Source organism: Drosophila tropicalis, unplaced genomic scaffold (genome assembly GCF_018151085.1).
Source record: "Drosophila tropicalis isolate 14030-0801.00 unplaced genomic scaffold, ASM1815108v1 contig_769, whole genome shotgun sequence".
NCBI classification, from domain to species: Eukaryota; Metazoa; Arthropoda; class Insecta; order Diptera; family Drosophilidae; genus Drosophila; species Drosophila tropicalis.
The window spans coordinates 317168-342194 of record NW_027173256.1 but is presented as its reverse complement, the minus strand read 5'-3'; the positions used below and the strand labels follow the sequence as shown (position 1 = coordinate 342194).

Genomic DNA, 25027 nt, shown 5'->3' with positions numbered 1-25027 from the left:
ACAGGTGAGTGTTTATAATATGCATGCCAAAGTGTGGAAAGTGAAAAAATCTAGAGAAAATACATGCCAAATATACTTATACGATATAAATATAATATATTTTTGCATATATGTATGTCTATACATTTGCCAAGTCAAATTGGTATGTGTTTGTGTGTGTGTGTGTGTGTTCTTTGGCTGCCAACTGTGCGGCAGTTTTCTTGGGGAATTAAATTCAAACACTGATGCTGTGCGTTATGATGAGAAAACGCCGACGTCAATGCCAAACGCCAATGCTAACCCAAAAGCGTTGCTGAAGCTGAAACCCAATTCAAGTTAAAATCCGAAAAGGAACTTTGCCAAATTGCAAAAACCACAAAACCAAAACAGTTCGTCGCCTGCTGCTGTTGTTGCTGCTGGGCTGACGGTTTGCCAGTCTCACGTATTGTCAGGGGGGAGAAAAGTCGAAAGAAAACAGCCCCAAGAAACCGAACGATGGAAGAGTTTGCAAAATTTCTTAATAAACTTTAATGACTGCGGGTGTGTGGGTGTTTGTATGTACATAGATATGTGTGTATGTGTCTCTGCTTGTCATCGTGTGTGGGTGTGTGTACCTGTCACTTGTCTCACTCAACTGCAAGTGCAACTTTGATAGACTTGGCTAACCTGCTGGCTGTCTGCACATATCGCCTAAAATTATGCAACGACTTGTCAATAAACTATTCCCGTTCAAGTATACGGCCATAAAAAGCTTGGCCGAACCTGGACCAGCACCATCCGTGCTCCGTATGCGGGCTTCAGGCAGTCGGATTCGACTATAATTTACTTGACCCTCACGTAGCAACATCACGCACGGCACCACAAAAAAAGGAGCAGCTTCAATGGTATGCCAAAAAGACATGCACAGCAAAGTCCTCGGGTCAACTCGGGACGTTTCATGCATTACTTATCGTATATGTAGCATCAAATAGATACTTGTATACAACGCTTGGGATTTTGTCTTGTGCATTGCCACCTATACCTATGCAGAGAAAATAACCAAAAGGCATTGGCATTTCATATTAATAAGAAAACATTAAAATGTATGCCAAAGATTTCAAGCAAAACATATGAATCCGTGGCAATAGAATCTTCTATCCAAGTTGTTTTGAGTTTCCGTTCAAAATGATCTTCAGTGAGCAATCAAAAATTTCTATATAAACTTCAAAACTTTCTTTAGATGTAATTTCATCCTCTTTACAGGATATGTCTTATACATTTCCCGAGTGTGCTTGTTAATTGAATTGTATAAATACGTTTAATGTGACATTGCCGAGTAAACTGATTTAATTTTAGAATTATTAATTCTACACATTGCTTATTTATGACTACCACAAAATCATAAATCATTTTAATTAAAACAAAATAAATATATGGCAAATTTTTCCTTTTGAATACATATTTCATGAAGTTCAGTTTAGCGGGCGCTTAATTAATAGCTCAACGAATTTGATATACTCTATAAATTTTTAGGCAATGGTATTGGTAGAAGAAATCGTTAGAAAAATTACCTCATTTTCACTCCTGGAATCAAACTTCAATTAAGGATGATATGAATAGTAGTTGCAGTTGCCCAATGTTTGAGGACAATTCAACTTCTTGCTGGGTTGACTTTCCTTTGGCCAAGGCTTCGTTGCGTTGTCGTTTTTTCGTTACTTTTTAAATGGACACTGTGGTTTTTCTCCGTTTAATGGAGTTGGTCATAAAAATTAAGGCAGAAGAAAAAATCAACCGAACCAACCGAGCCAACCTTAACCGCATCAGCTCCGCATCGCCCTGTCGATGGGTCGATGGGTCGGTCGGTCGGTTGACTGTTGGCCAGATGAAGCTGGAAATCGTTTTATTTAACTGCTGCTGCTTTTGCTGCTGACTTGTTTGCGCAAATTAACACATTTATTTATGCCACAATTTGTTGCTTAAATATTTATCGAAAATAAAAAGGGACTAAAGTAACATGAAAAAATTTTGCGTTTATTTCATTATACAATAAGTACATCATACACATATACACACATATATATATATATATATATGTACCTATATGTAGGTATATATAAATACATATATATAGACGATTTTTCGGTAGTCATATCACACACATATACGATATGGCATACATACACTGAAGGGTATGCAGCATAATTGAGAGTAAATTATCGCAGGATTTGAACTTTTCCTGCATTTTCCTGCTTCTTCTCCTGTTACTTTGTTTTTTCACTTAATTTTTTTGTTTGTTTTTTTTAGTTTTGTTTCTGTTGTATATATATATATAGGAAGTGCTTAGCTGGGATCTGCTTAACCAAGTAAATTCGCTAGACATAGAGATATGAGCAATGGCAGAAGCAGCCAAATGCTTAGGACGGCCACGGCGCCTGCACGGCCCTGCAATGGTAGCTGTTCCGTCTCCATACATAACCGAAACTCATCATAATCCAGCCGAGTGATGGCACAATAATGATTGAGCATACATAGTCCCTGGCAGGGTGAACCGGTCTGATATCTTACCGCATTGGCGCGATGGTATCTGCAGGTAAAAGAATACACACACACACACACATATATACAAACAAAATAAAATAACAAGCAATAAAATGTTAAAGACGGGAAAATCCCCATAGTACTTATTTAGGTACACACACATACATATGTATACCTTTACATGTATGGATAAAAGTTTATACCGGTTACATACCTGCTAAACCATGAGGCATCGTTACCGGTAAAACGCTCGGCAAAGTTATGCAGAGCAATGGCCGATATCTCGGCCAATCCGTAGTAATGCGTAAGATTATATTCGGACTGCCAGAGTGGCTCGTGAGCTCGATTGGCCAAAGGTAAATCCAGCCAGAATTGTGTATAGTCCAAAACCTGGCCGCTACCCGTATCGAATTTGTATAGCCGCAGAGCTGGATTATTTGAGGACCCACTGCCAGCCTTTTGTGGTACAATGGATGGGGCAATCATCACAAACGAAATTGGTTTGCCTGTCAAAGAAAAATGCATTGGGCTCTTTCCGATAATGGTGGGGAAACCAACAACACAAAACGTACCTTGCTCATCATAGACCAAACGAAAGGTGTCCGAGTGCAAATGGCCAAAGAACTGACCCTGTATAACGGAGGCATAACGTCTCACCATATCCAAATAGCGGCGATTGTTGCGCTCCGTGAAGATTAACTGATTATGCTGTGGCCCCAGGTGGCGTTCGTCGACTCCCGGCGGCATATGTCCAACTATGTAGACCTGCCATTGAGATGTGAGAGTGATGAAAAAGAAAATGCATTTGCCACCCCTCCACCCACAGTTTCTCTCATCATCCTCCTCCTCCTACTTCTCCTCATCAATACGAAATGAATTCAATTTTCTACTACAATAAGAACAAATTAAATATTAAAATTAATTAAACAAGAATATTGCCCATGATGCTTATGTATGGCAAATAGGCATACAACTACGTGTGTGTGAGTGTGGGTGGATGGCGTCTGCGTTTTTTGTGAATGTATGTGTGTGTGTGCTGTTAAGTATTTTGTCAAGAGTGTCCAGTTATACTATTGTATATTTGTATGTAGATGACAATCGGTTCATGAAAATGCATGCAAATTTAAATGAAATACACATTTACTTGTTGATGTTAAAAAGAAATAATATTAATAATGATTTCTGCATTCGACAATTATTAATTATTCCAATGTCAATGGGCTAATAATTATTTCCTGGGATATCTTACTGTCTCTTGTTTGTCACGCGACTTGCTGAGAATCTCCTCTAGCCAGAGCCATTGCTGCTCAGCTAATTGCTCGTCCTGGGCCATATTTGTGGTGCTTCTACTGGAGGCCTTCGGTTCGGAAAAATATTCAGACGGCCAGCGGAAATTGTGAGATACTTTGGCATCAGCTTCCGGTTCAGGATCATGATCGTGTCGCATAAAGTTCGTATTGAGAGCAACAATACGAAGGCGACTCTTTGTCTGTTCGATGGAATAGAAGCCACCTTGTTCAAAAGTGACCAAAGCTTCGGTGGGTAACCAATGGCGCCATAATTCGCCCATTTTCCTGTAACTGCCGCTGCCCTCCTCATGGCCTAGTACCGGGAATATGAATTGCGATGAGAAACTCCGTCCGAGTAGATCGGTTATGTTACGCAAAATTTCATGTTGCTTCTGTTCGGACAAGGGTTGGGCTGAATGGGAAAGGGCATCGCCTGTCCAAAGAACAAACTCAACATTATCGCCCTGTTTGGCCTTCATCGATTTCACCGCCGATTCGATGAGACTCCATGGACTGTCGCAATTGTAGTGTCCAAAGGGTCCAGGCGATTCGAGGGCCACAGTGGATGTGGAACTGGGTGCAGTTCGTGCTAGCTGCCAACAGCTTTTGTAGATGTCGCCCTGCGTTGAATAGAATGTGTCCAAGTGGAGGTCACTGATATGCCAAAAGTAGCCTGCAATATAAGAAAAAAGAAAGAGAAGGAAATGGCATCAGTTGCAATACTGATTACTGGCCGTCGGCTGTTTACGTGTCGGGCAATTCCTCTCTGTGAAGGGAAAGCCCACACCCAGGCCAGGCATTTGCTAGCCGGATGGCTGTGAAAACCCTGTGTGAGAACCACAACCCTCTGGTTGGTTGACTGACTTAAGAAGAGATGAAGACATTCTACCTGGATCGGGGTCTCGGCAGTCGGCTTTCGGCCTAGAAGTCAAAAAGTCACTTGATCGGCCGGACATCAGTTTCATTTGGCGTTGGCATGCGCATTGATCAGTATCAACACAGTTTTAGCCTCTGTCGAACAGTCGAGGGCCAAGGGGAAGACAATAAAGGTGAATTTACATGCTCAGCTAGCGTAGCTAGAGGCCAGGAATATGCATATGCGCTTCGGTTTTGGTCTGAGCCTGACCCTGCTGCTCATGCTCATGACCATGTCGGAGATGCTGCAGCAAGTCCACGGTAGGCAGAAGCTATGCGGCGAGGCACTAAACAGGGCGCTCGACCTCATTTGTGTTAATGGATTTTCACGCAGAATCAAACGAGACCGTAAGTATTTTGTACCATATTTTGGTTTTGACTAACCAACTCAACTAACTCAAGTGAAGCAGACAGCGAATGGAGCTCCCAATCATTCCGGATCTTCGACCCATCATCAAGATCAGGCGATACTACGCAAATGGTTGGCATTCCTTCACAAAACCGAACTCGACGAACGCCAACGTTTGGTATCTGTGGAATCTGACAGGACATTTGGTGGAACGAATTTGCGTCGTCATCGTCGACGCATTGCACACGAATGCTGCAGGGAGGGCTGCACCTACGAGGACATTATGGAGTATTGCGCCTAAAATGGCCCAACAAGGACTGGTGAGGATTGAGCAGGAAATGGCAAGGCAACAACCAAAAGACATTTTGCAATTCATTTTTTTTTTGGAACCACTTAACCCTAACAACAAAAACAAAAACAAAAACTTGAAAAAAAAAAAAAAAAAACCCTAAATATAAATGTAATATTCTCAAATAATTCAATGTAATATTCTTAATGGAAGCAATAAAGTTACTCAAAAGCACACAGCAAACAATCGAAAAATGAGGGGAATTCTTTTCTTGGTTTTCCCCCTAAAAGAGGGGACTTTTCCTCCCAAGTAACCCCTGCTGTGCTCTAATAAATGAAATGGAACGAATTCGCCCTTGCATTCTCTACGAACAATAATGTGGAATATGAATTTTTAATTAGATGACGCTGTGATTTTAATGATACAAAAAGCAGTTGTTAGATCGACTAGAATGTACCCTAAAATTGTTTAAGTGTCTAATCGATTTGACCCTCAAAACGAAAATGAAAGGAAAACCCTTTAAGCCATTGTTTGGCCTTGATGCAAAAATGTGTGCATACGATTGGGTCTTATCAATATATGGATCATTATCTATATACATACATATACATACACACATACGTATGTATCTATGTATATACATACATACATATATATAACGTTATGTTAGGAAAAACAAACAGAAACTAGGGCCTGAAAATGAGATAAGGCAAACTAAACAGGATAAACAGGCAACTGTGTTATTACACCAATTTGTCCTGTTCTTTCCTGTCTTGTCCTATCATGTCCTTTCCCTTCTTTCCTTCCTTTCCTTTCATATCCTTTGCTATGCTTTCCTGTCGTGTCGTGTTGTGTTTTTTGTTGTGTTGTGGTGTGTAATGCATGTTCCCAGGTTACAGCCAGCCAAGGGTATTAGAAACAACAAATGAGTGAAAGAAAACATAGAATCTTCAGCATCCTTGCCAGCATCGTCATCATCATTTTCATACCCTACTTTTATGGAGTAAAAAGGTTTTCAGAAGAAGTTTAAATGTGTAAAGTATACCTTAATAAGTTATTGAGTCGAGTAGGCTGACTTTGAGCTTGGAATCTAGACTAATATTTTATCTATGTCTGTTGTTTATTCTACAATGGTCAGGCTTTTTCTTTATATGTCTTAACTCCTAAAGGAATGAGCTAGATAGCAAGGGTATACAATATGTCTGCACGATAGCTTCAAAAATATTTACTTAAATTTTCTTACTTTTTAAAGAACCAAGATCTGTGCGTAATTATTGTATTTAGCTCGAGGTTTCATGTGAAATAGGTAAACAAAGACCAGACAGTGGGTCCGATAACGTCAGCTGATATGCGTAAAGACCCCCCACATGGAGGCCGTCATCGCAGTGGCAAAACAAGCATCCAACAAACCACCCACCAACTCACTAACTTGGCCACCGGCAAGGCACCCAGGGCGAAACTGACACTTCATCTAACGCACCCTGACAGTATTCAGACGCAACAGTTGAAGCACTTGCTCATATAAAGTGCTTTTGCTCCGTGCCGTGCCAGAACAGTTGTGGTTTGATAATTTTCGAGTGGACACGATTGCAAGGAGCAATTGAATAGCAGAGCATTTGAGAACAGAACAGAACAGACCGAGTCATGCAGCTGGAGCACTTGAAAGTGATCAGTAGGCAGCTCGCCGCCATGATACTCTTGCTTCTGGTGATCGATGTGAATAGTGTATTGCGCCTGTGCGGCGACGAATTACCCACAACACTTGAAAGTATTTGTCACATGGGTCAATTTAAGGGATTCAATTCAAAATTGAAGCGTGCCATGGGTAAAGTACAGTCAATGTCATCAATCGAATTAGAATTGATGAATGTAAACATTTGTGCTTCTAGATAAAGAGAATGGCTTTGATCTCGAAACTAATGCTCTTGCTGTCTCCAATGATCCATCATCATTGCAAAGAGATCTTCAGGCAGACATTGAAGATCATTCCATGTTGCATAGAATGTTTGGTTTGAGTGAGAGTGGGCAGCGATTGGTAAGTACCAGGCGGCGACGACTTGGCATCTACGATGAGTGTTGTCTCAAGGCGTGCACCTATGGAGAATTGATTAACTATTGTCGCGTTTAAGCAGAAACAACAAACAAATAAACAAAAAAAAAAAAAAAAAAACAAAAAACAAAGAAAAAATGCATTTATTAACCTTAAATAATTGAATACTGCGGATTGTGTAATTCTAAACTTGTCGGAATTAAAAACCGGCAACATATTCTTGTATACGCGTATGTAATTATAGTAAATATTAAATAATCAACATGAAAATAAATATACAATATTTGTAGTACTGCACATATACATTTATCAGTATGGACTGTTAACGATTTAATAACTACTAATTAATTCCTGAGGCAAAAGGTCGCCATTTTATCTCAAACTCCCTTGACGAACAGGTTCATCTGTTTTGATTCTGCTCGTTTTTCATTTCGATGGTAGAGAATCCCACGCAAATGTGAACTACTTTAAAACTTTAAGAAGTCAGAAGTTCAAAAGGATATCCTATTCAAATATTCTTCAAGTGCTTAGCAATTTGATGACATGACAACAAAAACAGTTCAAAGAATATTTACATCATAAGCAGGTAGGAACAAGTTTTTTCATTTTCATACCCTTGTAGAGGGTATTCAAAAAATCCTCTGATGTTTGTAAAGCAGCGAAGTAGACATTACCGACCCCACAAACTAAACATACATATATACTCTTGATCAGCGTGAGAAAACGAATTGGTTAAGCCATATGTAGCTGTCTGTTCGTATTAACTTCATGCCCTCATTCAAAGGCTAATTCAGATCAATTCGACAGTTCGTAGGATCGGACCACTATGAAAAATAGGTGTGTGAGAAAACAGCATTCTATTTATAGAGAAGTATCTCAGTTAAACTATAGAAAAATCTTATTAATAACACTTATTATATATAAATTTTGAGAAAACGAACTTTTTGAAGGACAAATTTATTGAACGATTCAACGAGTACTAAAAGGGTACAAAGTTAGTTTCTTTCTCGTTTTTATAATTGAAATTTACCATTAAAATATCCAGAAGTCATCTGAGTTTGAGTCTTGTGAATTTAAGGTCAACCTGTACATATATGAACTTGTTGCTTCACCTCAATTCAGACGGGGCAAGTCATGTGGTACATTGAATCTAATAATAATAGTCGGGACTATATTCTTTCCTGAATGTTATGACAATTAAGACTATGAAAAAGAGCGGCGCTTAGAAAAAATCAGAATAATCAATCGGTGAATTATCGTTTTGGATTGGGAATGCCAAAAACTCAGCTTGTGAAATCGAGCAAACGACTATTTTTATTCACTTGCAAAAAGGGTATATTAATTTTGGTCATAAGTGTGCAACGCATAGAAGGAAGCATTTCCGACCATATAAAGTATATATATTGTTGATCAGCAGGACGAGACGAGTTCATATAGCCATGTCCGTCCGTCCGTCTGGATCAACGCAAACTCCTCCGAGACCGTAAGAGCTACAGAGTTGAAATTTTGCTATAGGCTTGTATATACACATGGCATAGGTTGTAAATCTCGGGTTCAGCCGTATTGGGTGACTATATCATATTGCTCCCATAGAAAAGATCGGTTGAAACAGAAAACTGAAGATTCCTAAGAGGGTAAATACGTATTCATTCATTTTCGGTTGCAAGTAATTAGGAATTCGTTTAAGATTCTCAAATTCAAATCGTGATCAAATGTAATTTGTGAGATGATACACCATTAAAAACTGCAATGATCGATCAAATTTAGTCCAAATTGCATCAAAATAATGATTCGCTATTTGTGAAATTACAAAAGGGTACATGAAAATGGTGTTTTGTTTATCGATTTATTGGCTTAGAAAATGTATATAACAAGTGTTGTTCCCATGTCTTTAAATATATATGTATATATATATATGTGTATATGGATTTAAAATGTGGTTTTTCCAAAAGCTCTACTAGTTTTTGCTGAATATTATTAAATACATTCTTTATGGGGGTAATATAAAATACAATAGGATTAATCATTAAAGACACTTAAGTGTTTCATTATAATAGACAAAAAAATCAATACAAATCTATTTAGAGGAGAATTCATTGTACAGGGTAGTTCCAGTTCGGTGCTCATCGGTGGGATCCATTAGCTGACTATCACACACACTCTATCTCTCTTTCTCTCTCTCTCCCTCTCACACTCTATCTTTTCATTTTTTTTCATTCTGTCTGTCTGTGATTCATTTTATATTCCTCTCTACATGGATATGGAGCAGTATTCATTGAGATAGCTGACAGGGCAGGATTGCTTGCAACATCTATCCACAATGCCCTCACGCCGTTGGCGACGACGTAGAGCTGCCAGTGAATTGAAACCTTCCTGATAGTATCGTCCAGTGTTTAATGGATAGGGCAGGAATTCCGATGAGGATGCAGACAATGATGAACCAGCTGATTCTTTTTCCTCAATAAATTGCAATGGATCCAGTGGGTCGATATCAATGTTGGCTATATTGGAGTGGATTAATCATGATCGTAATCATGATCCGGTATATGGTATATGTTAGATTGGGTCGGATTGGGTCTTCAAGAATAAATGGAACTTACATGAGCTACGTTTGCCCGGAATGATAGAATTGAATTCCCGGCATACCATGGACATCATTTCATTAAGCCTGGCGCTGCATAAGACCACATTCTCATTGGATAGAACTGCATTCGAACTGGCACTGGCATTTGCGACAAAAGCCAATACCGTGCAAAGACCGAGGAGCACAAAAGCCAGCGATGAAAATGGAATTGCCTTGGTCATGGTTGTCTTTAGTTTATGGTTATGCCTCTGTGCTGGTGCTAGTAGTTGGGTCCTTGCCTCAAACTGAATTGAAACTGTTGCTGTCTTTGACAATGGAGCTGGCTTATATACGCCACAAGACTGCACACCAATACAGATACACACATGCACACACGCACACACAAACAGAAACATACTGACAAAGGATGTGCGTCTGGTTTTGGGTCTGGCTTTTGCTCTAGCACTTGGGTCTCTGGGTCTGGGTCTGGGTCTGGGTCTGGGGCAAGTCAAACTAAATACATGTACATACATCTACTTGGGGTGTCAAATTGTATTAGAGGTTATTGGGACAAGTTGAGTGCATTTTCAAGTAGCACTGACTGTGGGCTCCAGCTTGCTAAATTCGTTCAATGTCAACGTTCACTTTTTCAGCTGACTTATGCAAATGCTTATCGAGGGCAGATGTTATTGTTGGGATTGGGATGGACTGGGGGAAAGGCGAAAGTGACAAATAGTCGTTGGTAGCTAGCTAGGTGTAGGTAGGTAGCTAGCAGGTGCTCCTGTTGGGTGGGCGAGAATCGTGTTGGCCAATTAAACAATTTATGTGCAAAAAGCGGAAGGTGGCGAGGGGCGACATTATCAACTACGCCGGAACTAGGAGCCTCGTGTCGAGGTTCGCCGCGAATTTAAGCTAAGACCTTTTACTTTGCTCTTTGCATTTATGAATAACAAATGAGTTGTTATGCTGTTGTTGTGTCCCCCATGCTCTTTGTTGATGTTGGTGCCCCTTTTCCCGGCATCAATTCCCCGTGTTCTACTTACCAATGCGCGCGTGGGCGTCTGGTAGCCAGGTTAAGGAGAGTGTTAGGCAGGCAGTTAACAACCAGTTCAACTTAGTCATCATCTTGACGTAAATTTTCTTGATAACTTTTACAAAGATGCTGACGAATTCTCTTTGCACTGTCTACTTTTATTCATTAGTCAAAGTTTTGTGCTGCATAAATAAATAAGTGATTACGTATACGAGTAGTAAACAAATATACATATACATATGTGAATACAGTATTGGGTAATGTATATATGTATATATGTAGGAATATGTTATGTTTGTATCTCTTTGGGTGTGTGTGTGTATGTGTGTGTGTGTATGTGTGTAGTTTTGTTTTGTATTTCTTTTATCGCTGTTGCCGCTTTTGCTTTGACTCCTTATCGTCCTTGTTAGTCGGCGGCTGTAAACAATAGGCAGCCAATTCTGCATAACTGCAGGAATTACGGCAACATTCATCGTAGATACCCCGACCACCCTGTCGACGTTGACGACGAGTTTTGATGAGCACCTCGGTGCCATAGAAATTCGATAGTAATGGACTGAGGGCATATGGTTCCGGTGTTGCCATTGGCATTGTATTATAACCAAATATACAGACAACATCCAAGGTGTCGGATAGTGCTTGACCGCATAGCTTTTGGGTGCCAACTTGAAATTGATGGGATTGCACGGCCACTGTCAGATATATGATCACCATTACGGGCACCATGGCCAGCATCAATTGCAAGTGTATGCGTGCTCCTCGTGCTCCTCCCTTTTCGCGATGAGCCATAAACTGCACTGTTGTCCACCATTATGAGTGTAAGAATGCGTTTAATAATCGAACATCTGCTATTTATACGAAAATTCGCATCAGATTTGGTGGCAAACGAAACAAAATCAAAAAAGAAAACAACAAACAGAGACAGGGACTCTGTCTGGCTTCAAGTGGCGAGTTCAATGCACTTTTTTGCTGCATAAATTGGGCATACATATGTTTGTATGTGTGTATCTATGTAGGATGCGGCGGCCCAAAACTCGAAATCTAAACATAGATTCAAACCATTGCTAACAGCAACAACAACTCACACTCCGGATTCATATTCACATTCACCTTCATATTGGCATCCCTTTACCACTCCATTCATCCTTTCGACTGGGCTCGCCTGTGCCTAGGACCTGTTACTTTTAGGTTAAATGGCTATGACGGCTGTCGCCTTCGTTTAGTGGCAGGGCCTCATTAGCATACAGGTGAAAAGTATGCTTCATTAAGTAATTGCTGCTGCGAAAGCTCGACGATATCACATCTATCAATCGATATGGGAGTCGATAGTTCTTTGGCAAATTTCTGAGGCGACCGCAACAGTTGGTTGCCAACTTTGCCGCAGTCGGTTGTTTTATTAAAAGTTTAGTTCGCTCGAAATCTATTCAGTTCGATTCAATTCAAATCGAATCGGTTTGGTTTACCTATCTATTGCTCTCTCTCTCTTTCTCCCTTTCTCTCTCTTTTTGCATTGCTGTCTCATCGAACAAAAAAAAAGAAAAATAAAAATAAAAGGATCTAAGCGAAATATTATCACAAAATGGTGCTCGATATTAAAATGTGCCGCTTTGACAATGTCCCCTGGGGATTCCGGCTTGTGGGTGGCTCTGACTATGAGTATCCCCTAACTGTGGTTAAGGTTAGGCACGAATCGAATTCAATTGAAACAAATTGAGTCGCTATTCTCACCTGTCAACCACATACAAAAACCATCTCTTTTTCTCTCTAATTGTGTGTGTCTGTGTGTGTGTGTGTGTGTGTGTGTGTGTGTGTGTGTGTGTGTGTGTGTGTGTGTGTGAATGTAGGTGTAGCCACCTGTGCAGGAAAACTAATCACAGCAAACCAATGATGACAAAACAACAATGTTGTTTATTGTTTGGAAAATGCCTGTGCAAAACTTCTTAATAGATTCAATTTGAAAATTTCTCATTTTCACATATGTATGTACATACTTGCGATCAATTACGTAACAATGTGTGTGAGTGTGTGCGACAGTTTGTGTGTGACAGTTTGTACGCTCTTGTGGTATATGTACATACATACATACATACATATGTATGTATTTCTGTTGCAAAATTGGCAAATTTGTTAAATTAAAGTAATTTTCATCAGACACGCTTTTCGAATGTTTATCTAATCGACAGACCCATGTATTTTTGTGCTAATGAGCCACATAATGCAACAGCAATAAATTTATTCAAATTTTAATTGTGTTTTAGTTTTAGCATTGTCGTTGTTGTTTCCCCTTCCTCTTCGTGTTATGTTGTTTTTTTTGTCTGTGTCAGTATTTGTCGTTTTGTACATTAACAGCATTTTGTAGTTACAAACTCGTTGACAACAACCAAATTTGTATATACATATGTACATATGTATGTAAGTACTTACAAAAGTACATAGATACATACATATATACATGTGTATGTATATATAAATAAGCAGATATCAACGAAAAATCGCAGGAAAGGCAAAATTTTTAATTGGCAAACTGTAGATATATACACGCACTCAATGTACAACGAAGCAACGAGGGTTTCCACCAAAATGCTGAGCTTGTTCATGAATATTTGCAGTCTAATCAGTTCGACAGAAGAAAGATATTTTGTCTTAAGAGATCTTTCCATAAAATAGAAACGAACTGCATTAAGCAGCCTTGTAACATATGAAAATGTCAATATATAAATATTGATCTCAGTCCCCATGAAATTTAACAAATTTTACCTATACATATGCATTTAGAGTATAGTTTTGTAATCAGCACAGATGTGTACATTATTTATAAAGATGCCAATTGGGTTTACGTCAAAAAAGAAAGATCTCTCTATGGTCCATTTAACATATCAATTATAAAAATAACTTTCAATACTATGTGGGTCTATGAAGATTTCCCTAAATTGTTTTCAATTAACTTTCTCTTTCACAGTTTATCCTATTGCAATCAGCAGTAATTATTTGATTATCTGAATTCATTTGCTTTCCATTTTTGGCCAAATTGCTTTTGGGAGCATTTTGTAATAATTGTTAAATAAAACTTTGTACAAATTTTTTAATGCAATTTACACTAAAAGTTGTGTTGTTGTGAAGGAGCGAAAGAAATTCTTGTGAAGTTGATTTGATTGAGCAATCAATCAGGTTGTGTAAATCTTATGGGGTTAACTTTGTTATCAATCAACCTCCTCGGATGTCCTCAGTTTGAATTTTACATTTACATTGGACACATTGACTCGGCATTTGGTGGGGATTCGGTTTTAGTTTTGGTTTCGGATTCGGTGTGTGGTTCGCTTCTTCGTTAGCTAAATTCTCTGTTTTGTTGACATTTGGCGCGTATTTTATTTTTATGCACAAAGCACGCGACTGTTTAGCTAATAGTTGAATCTATTGCATCCGTATCTGTACAGAAAGTCTGTACCTGTATTTGTGTCTGCATCTGCATTTGAATATGCCATCCCTTTCTATTTGATTGTGCTAGGTCACTGAGAACAGCATTGCGGATGAGGCTGGGCTACGGGTTGAGGATGTCGTTGTACGTATCAATGATACGGCTGCCACACCGCTAACCCACGATGAGGCCCACCGCCTGATTATGAATAGCGGGAGTGTCTTTTACTTTGGTGTCTACCGGTGAGCTGGTCAAAAACAATTTATCACTGTGCAACTTGCAATTTACATTTTTCTATTCTTTGGTGGCTCTTCTGGGGTTCTGCAGGGAGAATGAGGAGAATGAACAGGATGCCAGAGAATGCCTTAAGAAATTTCCCGTTAGCGAGAGTTCGTTGACCAAATCACCAACACCGCCAACGGAAGCCATAAATGCCCTGACTACGGAACCGGACCCACAGCCTGAAGTCCCAGTCCCAGTGCCAGGTCCAGTTGGGCCAGGGTTGGACGAATGTCTCCGAGTCATGTCGGAAGTGCATTCGGAAGACAACGGCGAGGATGTGGACGTGGATGTGGAAGTGGAAGCACCAACATTAACCGGGCCTGGAGCTGTAGTTGGAGCTGAAACTGGTGCCTTGTATTTGCCCGATTTACCCGATCGGCCGTGTTCGGCACTGTCAGGGCATGCGGAAATTAAGCTGGTGGAAGAGGAAATTGCTGCCGTGCTGTCCGGTGAAACGGAGGTGCTCAAGGAGCACAATGTCCTCGGGTGCGTTAAAAGTGGACATACCGTTAAATGAATATGCCAAAGGCTAGCTAGGGCTTTAACTGCATCTATATCATAGCGTTAATTTCTATAGAATTTTCCCCAAGCCGGGTGTATGCATGTCCAGCGATGTGTTGCGTTCCCTTAACGAGGAGGTAACGAAAACCAAACTGGAGAAGGACAAAGAAAATCGCAAGTGGTCCACATTTTTGCAACGACCCAATCGTCCAGTCCCAAAGAGCAAACAACAATTGGAGGCCGAAAGGAGGGCGGCAAATGCCTACAAAGTCACGATAGTCAAGTCTGTTCCACGTGACAAGTCGCCAATGGTGAGTGGGTCAACATATCAGTGTGTATGTACGTATGTATGTGTGTAGGTTTTTGTGTGGGTGTATGAATGGACATGGAATGGTCGCATGTGAAATTAATTTAAATGTTGCTGACAGCCGGAAGTCAAACCGACACCCACACCAAAGGAAGCAACACCTTCGCCACCCAAAGAGTCAACGCCACCAGCACAGCCAGTTGAAAATGTGGACGAAGAGGTCGTGGAGGAGCCATTGCCAACGGACAGTGAGGTGCCAAATTTGGAACAATTGCCAGAAAATGGCCAAAACGGCGAGAACAACGACGAAGAGCAGTTAGAAAAGGCAGATGTGCAAAAGGACGTGCTGGAAGACACAACAGAGCCAGCCATTGCCACGGAGACGGCTACGGAGCTGTCGGTGGAGGGAGATGTGGCGGTATCTGTAGAAGCTGAAGCCATAGAGGATATAGAATCAACACCACCATCACCATCACCATCAACCATTTCCCCACCCAAAACTGATGAAGAACTTGCTCTCGAAAAACAACTCGCCGATGTGCAAAAACAGCTGGCAGCACTCTCCTCCCTACCGTCGACCATACAATCCACGCTGGATGCGGTGACCAAACAACTTGCCGATTTACTGCCCACATTCAAGCTACAGCAGCAGAAAGAGCAGCCGTCGCCACAAATCGATGAGGAAGGCCAGGGGGAGAACTCTGCCCCTGGAATGCTCTCAGAAAATGCAGGTGCAAAAAACTATGGCATCGGCTACAGTAATTAAATTTTTCTAATGGCGCATTTTGCGTATTTCTTTTTGCTCTCTTCCCTGTATATATATCTCTCTCTCTCTCTCTCTTCCTCTCTGTTATACTGCTTTTTTTTTTTGCATCATCCTACACCATATAGCCGTATCTATAGCTGAGGCTGACAAGCCAGCGGGGCCATGTGAAAATAATGAGGATAAATGCGATGCCAATGACCTGGAAGTGGCGGAAATTTCGCGCTCAAATGGCGACAATCGCCAAGCAGCGGAGGACAAAGAGTCGGCCCAATTGGAGCACCAGCAGCAGGAGCTTAGCGAAGAGCAGAGCTTCAAGAAGCAAAAGGTGAGTGTCAAAGAAAACGATAAAAAAACAACAAAAACGCAAAAAAAAAAAGCAATATAAATATCTACATACATAAATATAGATTTATTGTTTCTGTATCAAGGACAAGGCACTTATACCCTTTCGCAACGAAATAGACTTTTGCTAAATTGAAATTATTTAAGCCATCTACTAGACTGACAGAGTCTTGAAAAAGCGCTCAGCGCTTTACCCACACAACTTTAGGTTCATTTTTGGCAAGCAACTTTGAAATTTGCCATTAGTTTCCTCCTTGAAAAAACTAACAGCCGATCAACTTCTCTCGAATGTTAAGGTATTAATGTATTCGAACAATAAATGAACCGTTTGAAGAGTCGAAAATAAAGTGTATTCAAATTTCAGTTATGTATGTTTGTTGTCCTTAATGTATTGCCATTCAGTTATTCAGTTACACTTTAAGCTCTTTTGGCCAGCTGCGTCTTCTCTACCTTTCTATCTCGCTTTTTCCATTTTTCTCTTGTTCGCGGTCGTCCTTTTTTTCTGTCTGTCTGTCTGCCTGTCTGTCAGTGTGTCCACAAATCAAATTAACTAAAATGCCATTTGGTTTTTGTCTTTTTCTACTTGCAGCATAATGTGCGCTTCCAAACGTAGTTAGTTAGCTTTAATCGAGTTTAAATTTTGACAAATTGCCGCCAAATTATTTTGTACTAACTGTTAGTTAGTTGTTAGTTAAAAGTTGAATAAAGTTCAGCCCTGAGGCTCTCAGTGTGCGGTCGCAGCAGAAAAATGCAGAAACCAAAAGACAATTAGTGGACTTCCTTTCCTCACCACCTTACCCATCCAGTTCACCCGCATCCAAGTCCATACCCTTACGGACTTCTTCATGCCATTACCAGTCTTTTGGACACACACACTCTCTCTCTTTCTGTGTGCTTCTATCTATATTCTATCTCTGTCTGGTACTGGTTCTGGCTCAATAGCCTCTCCTGTCCATACGTCTCCCCCACCTCTCCAAAAAATAAACAAAAAAAAAAAAAAAAAGAATAAAAAATCATCTAACTATTGCTGTTCCCTCTTTCGCTGCTATATGCTATGCGATGACATGACGATGGTCGGTCATGCCAGAAACACGATGTCATTGAAGAGCTCGAGGAGCATTTGGTGCGCAACAAAAACCCAAAACGTTCAAAACGCGCCTTTGGCCCCCTAGTGCCATCATCTGAGCGTCCATTGGTATTGCCTGGCGGCAGGCGTTGGTATCGTCCCAAGGATGCCTACAATGATGAATTCATAGCCGAGACACTGAGCGCTCAGGCGGAGCTTATAACAGGCACCACATTGGGGTGGGTACTACATACATACATATAACAACAACAAACAAAAAAGAGCAAAAAAAAAAAAAAAAAACCAAAGCAAAAAAATGAAAAACCAACTCAAAAATTGTAATGTTTGGTCATGTTTGCTTTTTGGCCCCCAATGGCCATGGTCGGAGTTTACTTTCATTGCTATTGCTCTGCTGACCATACTCATACCCATTTCCATTTCTCTCATGCTCATACTCATGACCACATACTCATTCTGGTATTCATTTTCTCATCTTTCCATGGCACTCGCTTACATCGACGCACCCATAAATTTGCGCATTAGTAGATGCCCATATGAGAGTCCATTGCTGGGCTACGATTCCAGGTACCACAAAAAAAAATCGTACACACACACACACAATAGCTGCACTTTCATTATCATTATCATAGGAGTTGAAACGTCTGTCTTTAACTGTCTGTCTATTTGGCTGGCTGGCTGGCTGCCTGAATGTCTCTCTCTCTCTCTCTCTTTAGCCTGTCTCTTTTTCTGTCTGTCATGGCCTGAAGTTGATTTGACTTTTCCCGTTCGTTGTTCCATCCTACGTTCAGCCTTCAGCCTCTTCCCACCCCTGCAAAAATCTCCAACTTATCTCCGTCCATTTCTTGGTTCTTTATGCATGCCTTTTGCCTTATGGCTTTCGTTGCTCTCATTTCTTTTGTAGATTGCATTTTGGAATCGTTTGTTCAATGGCGAGCATATAACATGCCAGCGTTTCAGGTAAGTTTCCGCTGCGTTGCGGATTTAAGAGAGAGTTAAGGAGATGAGGATACCAAATTGGAGGTGCAATTTGGAGTTGGAGTTGGAGTCGGAGTGCGGCTCCATCTTAATGAGGCTAACAACTTCTCTGCTTGATATTGCTCTTGTTTCTGCACTCTATGTGTGCTTGTGTCTTCTTTTTCCTTCCCTCTTTCCCTTACTTTCTTTCTTTCTTTTCCGTGTGCTTGTGTGTGTGCGTGTGTGTAAGCGACTGTATTTGCCCGCCCTTGCCTTGTACTTAACCGCTGGGGGAATGTTTCTGCGTCCTGTGCATTTGCTGCTCACGTCCGCAGGGAGCTGCAGGGTCTCAGCCTGGCCATGCAAAAGTAAGTTGTCACATTGGATATTTCTTGTTTTTGGTTCATTGCATGTGTCGTTCCGCAGGGAAAGCTAGCTGTTAACCCTCTACCTACTAACTACTCCCCTGCTTACCATCCAGCACTGTCCGTATACCATTTCACTCACTTTCCTTTCATTACTTCCATTTTCCATTAGAAATCCCAATTTTAAGTTGCAATTTTCTTCTGCTTTTCCACCAACCCCCCACCCATCGCTCTTCTTTTGTTTTATTTCAACAGGGTCAATTTCATGAAGTACCAGAAGCCGGAACGCAAAATCGATCTGAATCGCAGCGAGGTTTACAAATACCTCAATCCTCATTTGGATCGTGCACCCGTGCGTGGCATTGAAGTGCGTGCACCTATGGTAGCAGCCGAATCTGATATACGCCAGTCACTGCAATCGTAGAAATGATTGATATACATACATACACCACACACATATGCACAAATGTATTTGTACTCAATATATTTAAATTCAACTCATATCCCTCGATTACCATACATATAAGCAGCTCAACAAAATATAACAAAAACTATTGATAAAGAGAGCCAAAACTATATACAATATATATATATTAATATATACTTCTTTTACAACATATATGTATGCACATATATATGTATTTCTCATAAGTTATATTCATGTACAGATGTATGTGGAAAATGTGGGGGGTAAAAGTAAGAAGTCCTTGTTAAGGGTCCTTGTGGGTGCGCTTGACTGCTACTTTGCCGTCTGAATTTTGCATTGTCAATGGGGCGCCCTAATGCGATATTACATAATTTGTGTGCAACAAGGCGTATGTGTAATGTGTCGTGAATCGAAAGTCTTGCATATCCTCAGGCGTTGGCTGTTGCAATTTTCTTTTGCATAAACACGCGACGACAGCTCTGCAGCTAGTGTGAGTAAAATATACATGGGTAAATGGTTCGTGTGCGTCTGTTTATATGCGTGTGTGTGTGTGTGTGAGTGTGTGTGTGTGTGTGTGTGGGTGACAAGCTCTTGGAATTTGCATTTATTAAAGTAAATGAATTGGCTTGTAACAAAATGAAGCCAAAATGACAAAATGGCATCACAATAAACCCGTATTCATATTTAGTTATGAGATACAAAGAGAACAAAACACACACGAACACACGACCACACACACACAAACATAACACACAGACAAAAACAAAACAAAAATTTAACACACTCCGGAATCACAAATTGTTGTCACGTTACGCCGAAACCGAGCTTGAGTAGTCGACGAAATAATGAACCGGAGGGGAGGGCCTGACCAAGTAGCAATGCGCAAATTTCACTTGCCCAATCCCATTCTCAATTTCAATCCCATTTCCAATGTCAATGACAAAAACACAGTGTTATGGGCCATTTCTTCAGACCCTCATCGGATGGCGGCAATAAAAACGCGCCAACTTCACGCTGCGTTATATACGTTTTGCGGTTTTTACGTGTTTTGTTGAACCAACTACGACACCGATTTCGATTTGTACACCGTGACATATGTCCACAATCAACGATGCGTTGCGATGCTGATAGGCGGTCGTCTCGTTTCGGACTGTCACAACATGCTGGCATGTTGACTTGATATTATCAATGCCATGTTCCCATGTTTCACCACACATTTTGTTGCCATAGTCCTTTTTGAATGGTGAGTCAAGTTGAGTTTATGCTTCCCCCATATCAAATGAGTTTTTTGGGACAGCTTTCGTATGTCCATGTGACTGGAAGCTTGAGTCAAATGGCATTTGAGTGAGTCCTTATTTCGCTTACAGTCGGTAGGTGCCAAGTCGAAATGTTATTAAAGATGGTAAGCTGCAAAGTTAAAAATTAAATTACCATTTCTACTACTTGTTGGCAAAAAATTTGTGTTCTCTTTCATTTGTGGGGTGCTTAATTGCTAAGTCTTGTTAACATTATCTTCAAGTTAATAAATTCATACAATTCAATGTGCTTTGAATTTTATATTCAAATTGTGTCCGATTAGAATCCATATTATTCAATAGATAGAAAAAAAGAATACTTTATATTTTTATATTTCTTCATCAAATATCGACGAGTCTCATTTAAGACCCATTTTTGACTAAAAAGTGATTTCTTCTATTCTTGATTAAAAGAAGTCACGAAAATTATTTTCCAGATGCTCAAAATCGTATTTAAATAAATTACGAAAACAAAACGTAATACTATCGCCCTCTACAAATAAAAATATGATAGCTCATTAAAAGAAGTAATCATATCATTGGAAAAAGTCGTGACCAGGATATCAAAAAAAGAGTGTTTGAAAAGGTGCGCACATGATTAGAACTGTTATAAAATGCTGGGTTGGTTTATATTGATAATGAAGAAGTGATGATTTTTGGAAAATTAAGAATATCCTTAATATATATATATATATTTACTTTGACAGTAAGTGACTGAAGTGTATAAAGCCCTCATGATCTTCAATAGATTTTTAAACTACAATAAAGTTGTTCTTCCAAAACTTATATACTACGCCATATCTCACATGAACCTCAAATTCATATTGTACAACTAAAAAAGGCTCCAACTCAGACTTCGTCTATATGAGTTTCAAAAGCTTTGCAATTTGAGCTTTCTTCGAGCTTAGTGGGATTTTTCCTCAAACAAATTGTAGCAGACGTTTGAGGTGCAATGAAGTACTCACAAATTTTTTTTTTTTCTTAATGTAAATTCTGGGAAACTCCTTTATTATATGTAAACCTGTAGCTTTAAACAATTAAAAGTAACACCCAAAGTATACAAGATTGTTTTTTGAGGTTTTTGTGTACTATGTTTTGTTTTAACTCAACTTATTTGCCTTTCGAGTAGTAAATGTTCGATGGCTTGTCCTAACTATTTAACCAGCGGGATTTGTCAATATGTTTAAAATGTGATGGCAATAATATTTTCTGAAAGTGAGTGAAGCATTTTGTAGTTCTCGATCAATGCGAAGATATTCAGAGAGCTAAATATGAATTTAATTTGAATGAATTTATTTTATTTTTTCAAATATTAGAATCCATTCCAAATAATTTGCTGAGTTGAAGTTGAACTAAGAACTGTTTATCATTGTCTAAAAATTTGCTAAACAAGGAAATTCAAATATTCTTAGAACCTCTTAACTTGGGTTTAATAGGTCAAACTCTGTCAATTTCATTATTATTGCAAAGTGACACAGAAATATATTTTGCCAGTTTTTAAATCTTCCTAATTTTCTTCCAACATTTTAAGTGGATTAAAACTATTAAAATAAACTCATATTATTTTTGGATCGAATTGACTAAATGCAAAAATTTTTGTCCTTATAGATAATATGATCAAATTCTAAAGTTGAACAATTTCACCCACTCAGTTCTTTCCCAAGACCCCATTAAAGAGCGTAAGTAGTAAGATATCATAGCGCAAGTAAGCATTGCCCTTAAATTGGATTACCAACATTGGATTTGGTAGATTTCAAAATCAAAATGCATAAAAACCTCTAGGGACTTTTTGTGACACTCTCAAATAACACTGTGATAGTTTTTTTCAAAAAAAAAAAAAAAGACATGGCAAAATTCGATGATTTCACCCTATTTCGGGTCCTGCGAATCGAACTGCATCATTAGTTTTTTAAGTTATCACGATGGTTTCATACAAAATTTTTTGCGGAAGTTTTTCATCAAAGTTGCCATTTTTTCGAAAAGGATGTTTTTTTCATTTGCTTCTAACTTCTAAAATATTCATTCTTTTTACAAACTTTCTTTAGCAAAGTTTCTTAGAATTGAAAGAGCTACAAATATTGTCAAGACATTTAGCCTCTAAATCCGTCCGTTCCCGAGCATTGGGACAAAATGTAAAAAAAAATCGAATCTTGACCAAACTTTTTTTATGTTTTCTTTCTCGCATTTTGCTAAAATTGATATTATTCCATTTGAAGCTTGGTCATTATATGAGAATTTATTTTGCTCAATGGCAGCAGAAGAGACACCAGGCCTATCTAATTTACGATTTATAATATAACCACATAATCAAATCGAATTTTTTTTAGATATGTTAACAAAATTAAACTAACTGTAGTTCTTTAGTTTTTGAAAAATATTTATACAGTCGGTATAACCCGCTTGCAAGCCAGTGAGTAGAGCAACAACTTTTAGGTCAGTACATATTTTCCATTGATGTTTTCTATACTGAACACAATCCAAAATTAGTTTCATTGAATCGATAAACAATCGCCACTCCTTTAGTTTGCACGTGCATTTCATATGTTCCATTAACCCAACGATATTTTTGCAGTATGCAAACGTATTATTGCCGTTTATTATCAAAAAGTCCAAAAGTCTCTTCCTATACCCGTACACTTTTACATCCTTAGACAAAATGTTAACAGATCGTAAATAATGTGCTAAAGAGTTCGCTTGCCTTTGCGACAATTTTAGTTGTCTTACCATCGTATATAATCGAGCTGGGGATATCTAGAGATGTTGACAAGTGTTATCGATTTGGGATGGATCATACGTTGAAAGTAACTCTTCAGGTTCGGTGACAAATGTTGACGAATTATACCTTTCTGTTGGGCTTTGACATCTTTGTAATTGTAATATACTCCGAATGAGGTACTGTGCAGATTGAACACTTTTATAGACCATAAAACTCTTCTTTAGTTTTGCGAGTTTATTCTGGCATGCGTAGCAGTTATCTGTATGATTGTGAATCTATCTAAATCATTGGAATGCCGAAACCCATTTTTGGGCGCAACCTTTTTGACCAATTTTGCAAATTGTTATTGCATTGTGCGCTCGTAAATTTTCCATACACAGCAAAAATCCGGCAAAATTTGTGGGACACTTGTTCGCAAGTCAAAATTAAGATTAACATCTATGCTTACACGATCAGTAGAGGTTATATTTGGTCTCATAAGTACCCACCGATATCAGTAGAATAACGGTAAAAGGCTTACGTAGTTAAAGCTCTTGGGAAATAAATATTTCTAATATCAAGGGCGTAACCAGTATTTAAGTTTGTAAGGGGTAACATTTTTTTTCTCTTAACATAACTTTTATAATGCATTATCAAGTTCTCCTTTAAGTAAATTGATTTAAATGCACCCCTCTCCCTCCCCCGTGCACAATCCAGGCTACGCCCTTGACAACTATTGTTGTCAAACAATTTATATGCAGTTATTATACCGACTGTATAAATATTTTTCAAAAACTAAAGAACTACAGTTAGTTTAATTTTGTTAACATATCTAAAAAAAATTCGATTTGATTATGTGGTTATATTATAAATCGTAAATTAGATAGGCCTGGTGTCTCTTCTGCTGCCATTGAGCAAAATAAATTCTCATATAATGACCAAGCTTCAAATGGAATAATATCAATTTTAGCAAAATGCGAGAAAGAAAACATAAAAAAAATTTGGTCAAGATTCGGAACGGACGGATTTAGAGGCTAAATGTCTTTACAATATTTGTAGCTCTTTCAATTCTAAGAAACTTTGCTAAAGAAAGTTTGTAAAAAGAATGAATATTTTAGAAGTAAGAAGCAAAAAAACATCCTTTTCGAAAAAATGGCAACTTTGATGAAAAACTTCCGCAAAAAATTTTGTATGAAACCATCGTGATAACTTAAAAAACTAATGATGCAGTTCGATTCGCAGGACCCGAAATAGGGTGAAACCATCGAGTTTTGCCATGTCTTTTTTTCGACTATCACAGTGTAATTGAATAATTTAATCTAATACATATTACATGTTATCTACAGTACAAAATTTTATTAATCTTTAAATGAAAAATTCATTCTGACCCAAACAAAAAATGTTCTCTATAATTTCAAGACAAAATGTCCATTATGCTTTCACCAAGCATAGTCGAATCATCATTGGAGTTTAATGACAACATTTTCGTCCTGATCTTTTTCTCAAACAGAAGTCCTTGTATCTCAGCAACTCAAAAGATTTTCCAGGATCTGTCGATGCTGGTCTTCAAGGGCTACAATCTGACAAAAGGACATCCTGGTTGAACT

The 25027-nt window shown here is 39.0% G+C and overlaps 5 protein-coding genes across 8 annotated transcripts; 2 read left to right on the top strand and 3 right to left on the bottom strand.

Moving 5' to 3' along the window:
* Nucleotides 1-1968: 1968 nt before the first annotated feature.
* On the bottom strand, nt 1969-20566 carry LOC137579742 (acid sphingomyelinase-like phosphodiesterase 3b). 4 transcript variants are annotated; one of them, XM_068293545.1, is made up of 6 exons: nt 20170-20566; nt 10995-11166; nt 3746-4458; nt 3069-3261; nt 2711-3002; nt 1969-2542 (listed from the first exon to the last, which is right to left on the bottom strand). In XM_068293545.1, exons 2-6 carry the CDS (start codon nt 11074-11076, stop codon nt 2314-2316), a joined length of 1509 nt encoding a protein of 502 aa, XP_068149646.1. In that variant the 5' UTR covers nt 11077-11166; nt 20170-20566; the 3' UTR covers nt 1969-2313. The 4 variants fall into 4 exon arrangements, with proteins under 4 accessions (XP_068149646.1, XP_068149645.1, XP_068149648.1 ...); XM_068293544.1 differs by having other exon boundaries at nt 20215-20566; XM_068293547.1 differs by having other exon boundaries at nt 20458-20478.
* Ilp4 (Insulin-like peptide 4) lies at nt 4800-5489 on the top strand. The gene is made up of 2 exons (XM_068293574.1): nt 4800-5048; nt 5103-5489. The coding sequence occupies exons 1-2, from the start codon at nt 4877-4879 to the stop codon at nt 5348-5350; spliced, it is 420 nt and encodes a 139-aa protein (XP_068149675.1). The 5' UTR covers nt 4800-4876; the 3' UTR covers nt 5351-5489.
* On the bottom strand, nt 9344-10256 carry Ilp2 (Insulin-like peptide 2). The gene is made up of 2 exons (XM_068293543.1): nt 9989-10256; nt 9344-9889 (listed from the first exon to the last, which is right to left on the bottom strand). The coding sequence occupies exons 1-2, from the start codon at nt 10191-10193 to the stop codon at nt 9639-9641; spliced, it is 456 nt and encodes a 151-aa protein (XP_068149644.1). The 5' UTR covers nt 10194-10256; the 3' UTR covers nt 9344-9638.
* Ilp1 (Insulin-like peptide 1) lies at nt 11348-12100 on the bottom strand. Its single transcript, XM_068293590.1, has 2 exons — nt 12070-12100; nt 11348-11781 (listed from the first exon to the last, which is right to left on the bottom strand). The coding sequence occupies exons 1-2, from the start codon at nt 12098-12100 to the stop codon at nt 11348-11350; spliced, it is 465 nt and encodes a 154-aa protein (XP_068149691.1).
* Zasp67 (Z band alternatively spliced PDZ-motif protein 67) lies at nt 12423-19529 on the top strand. The gene is made up of 8 exons (XM_068293548.1): nt 12423-12662; nt 14490-14641; nt 14727-15167; nt 15244-15493; nt 15611-16220; nt 16381-16580; nt 17685-17902; nt 19259-19529. Exons 1-8 carry the CDS (start codon nt 12564-12566, stop codon nt 19425-19427), a joined length of 2139 nt encoding a protein of 712 aa, XP_068149649.1. The 5' UTR covers nt 12423-12563; the 3' UTR covers nt 19428-19529.
* Nucleotides 20567-25027: the final 4461 nt, after the last annotated feature.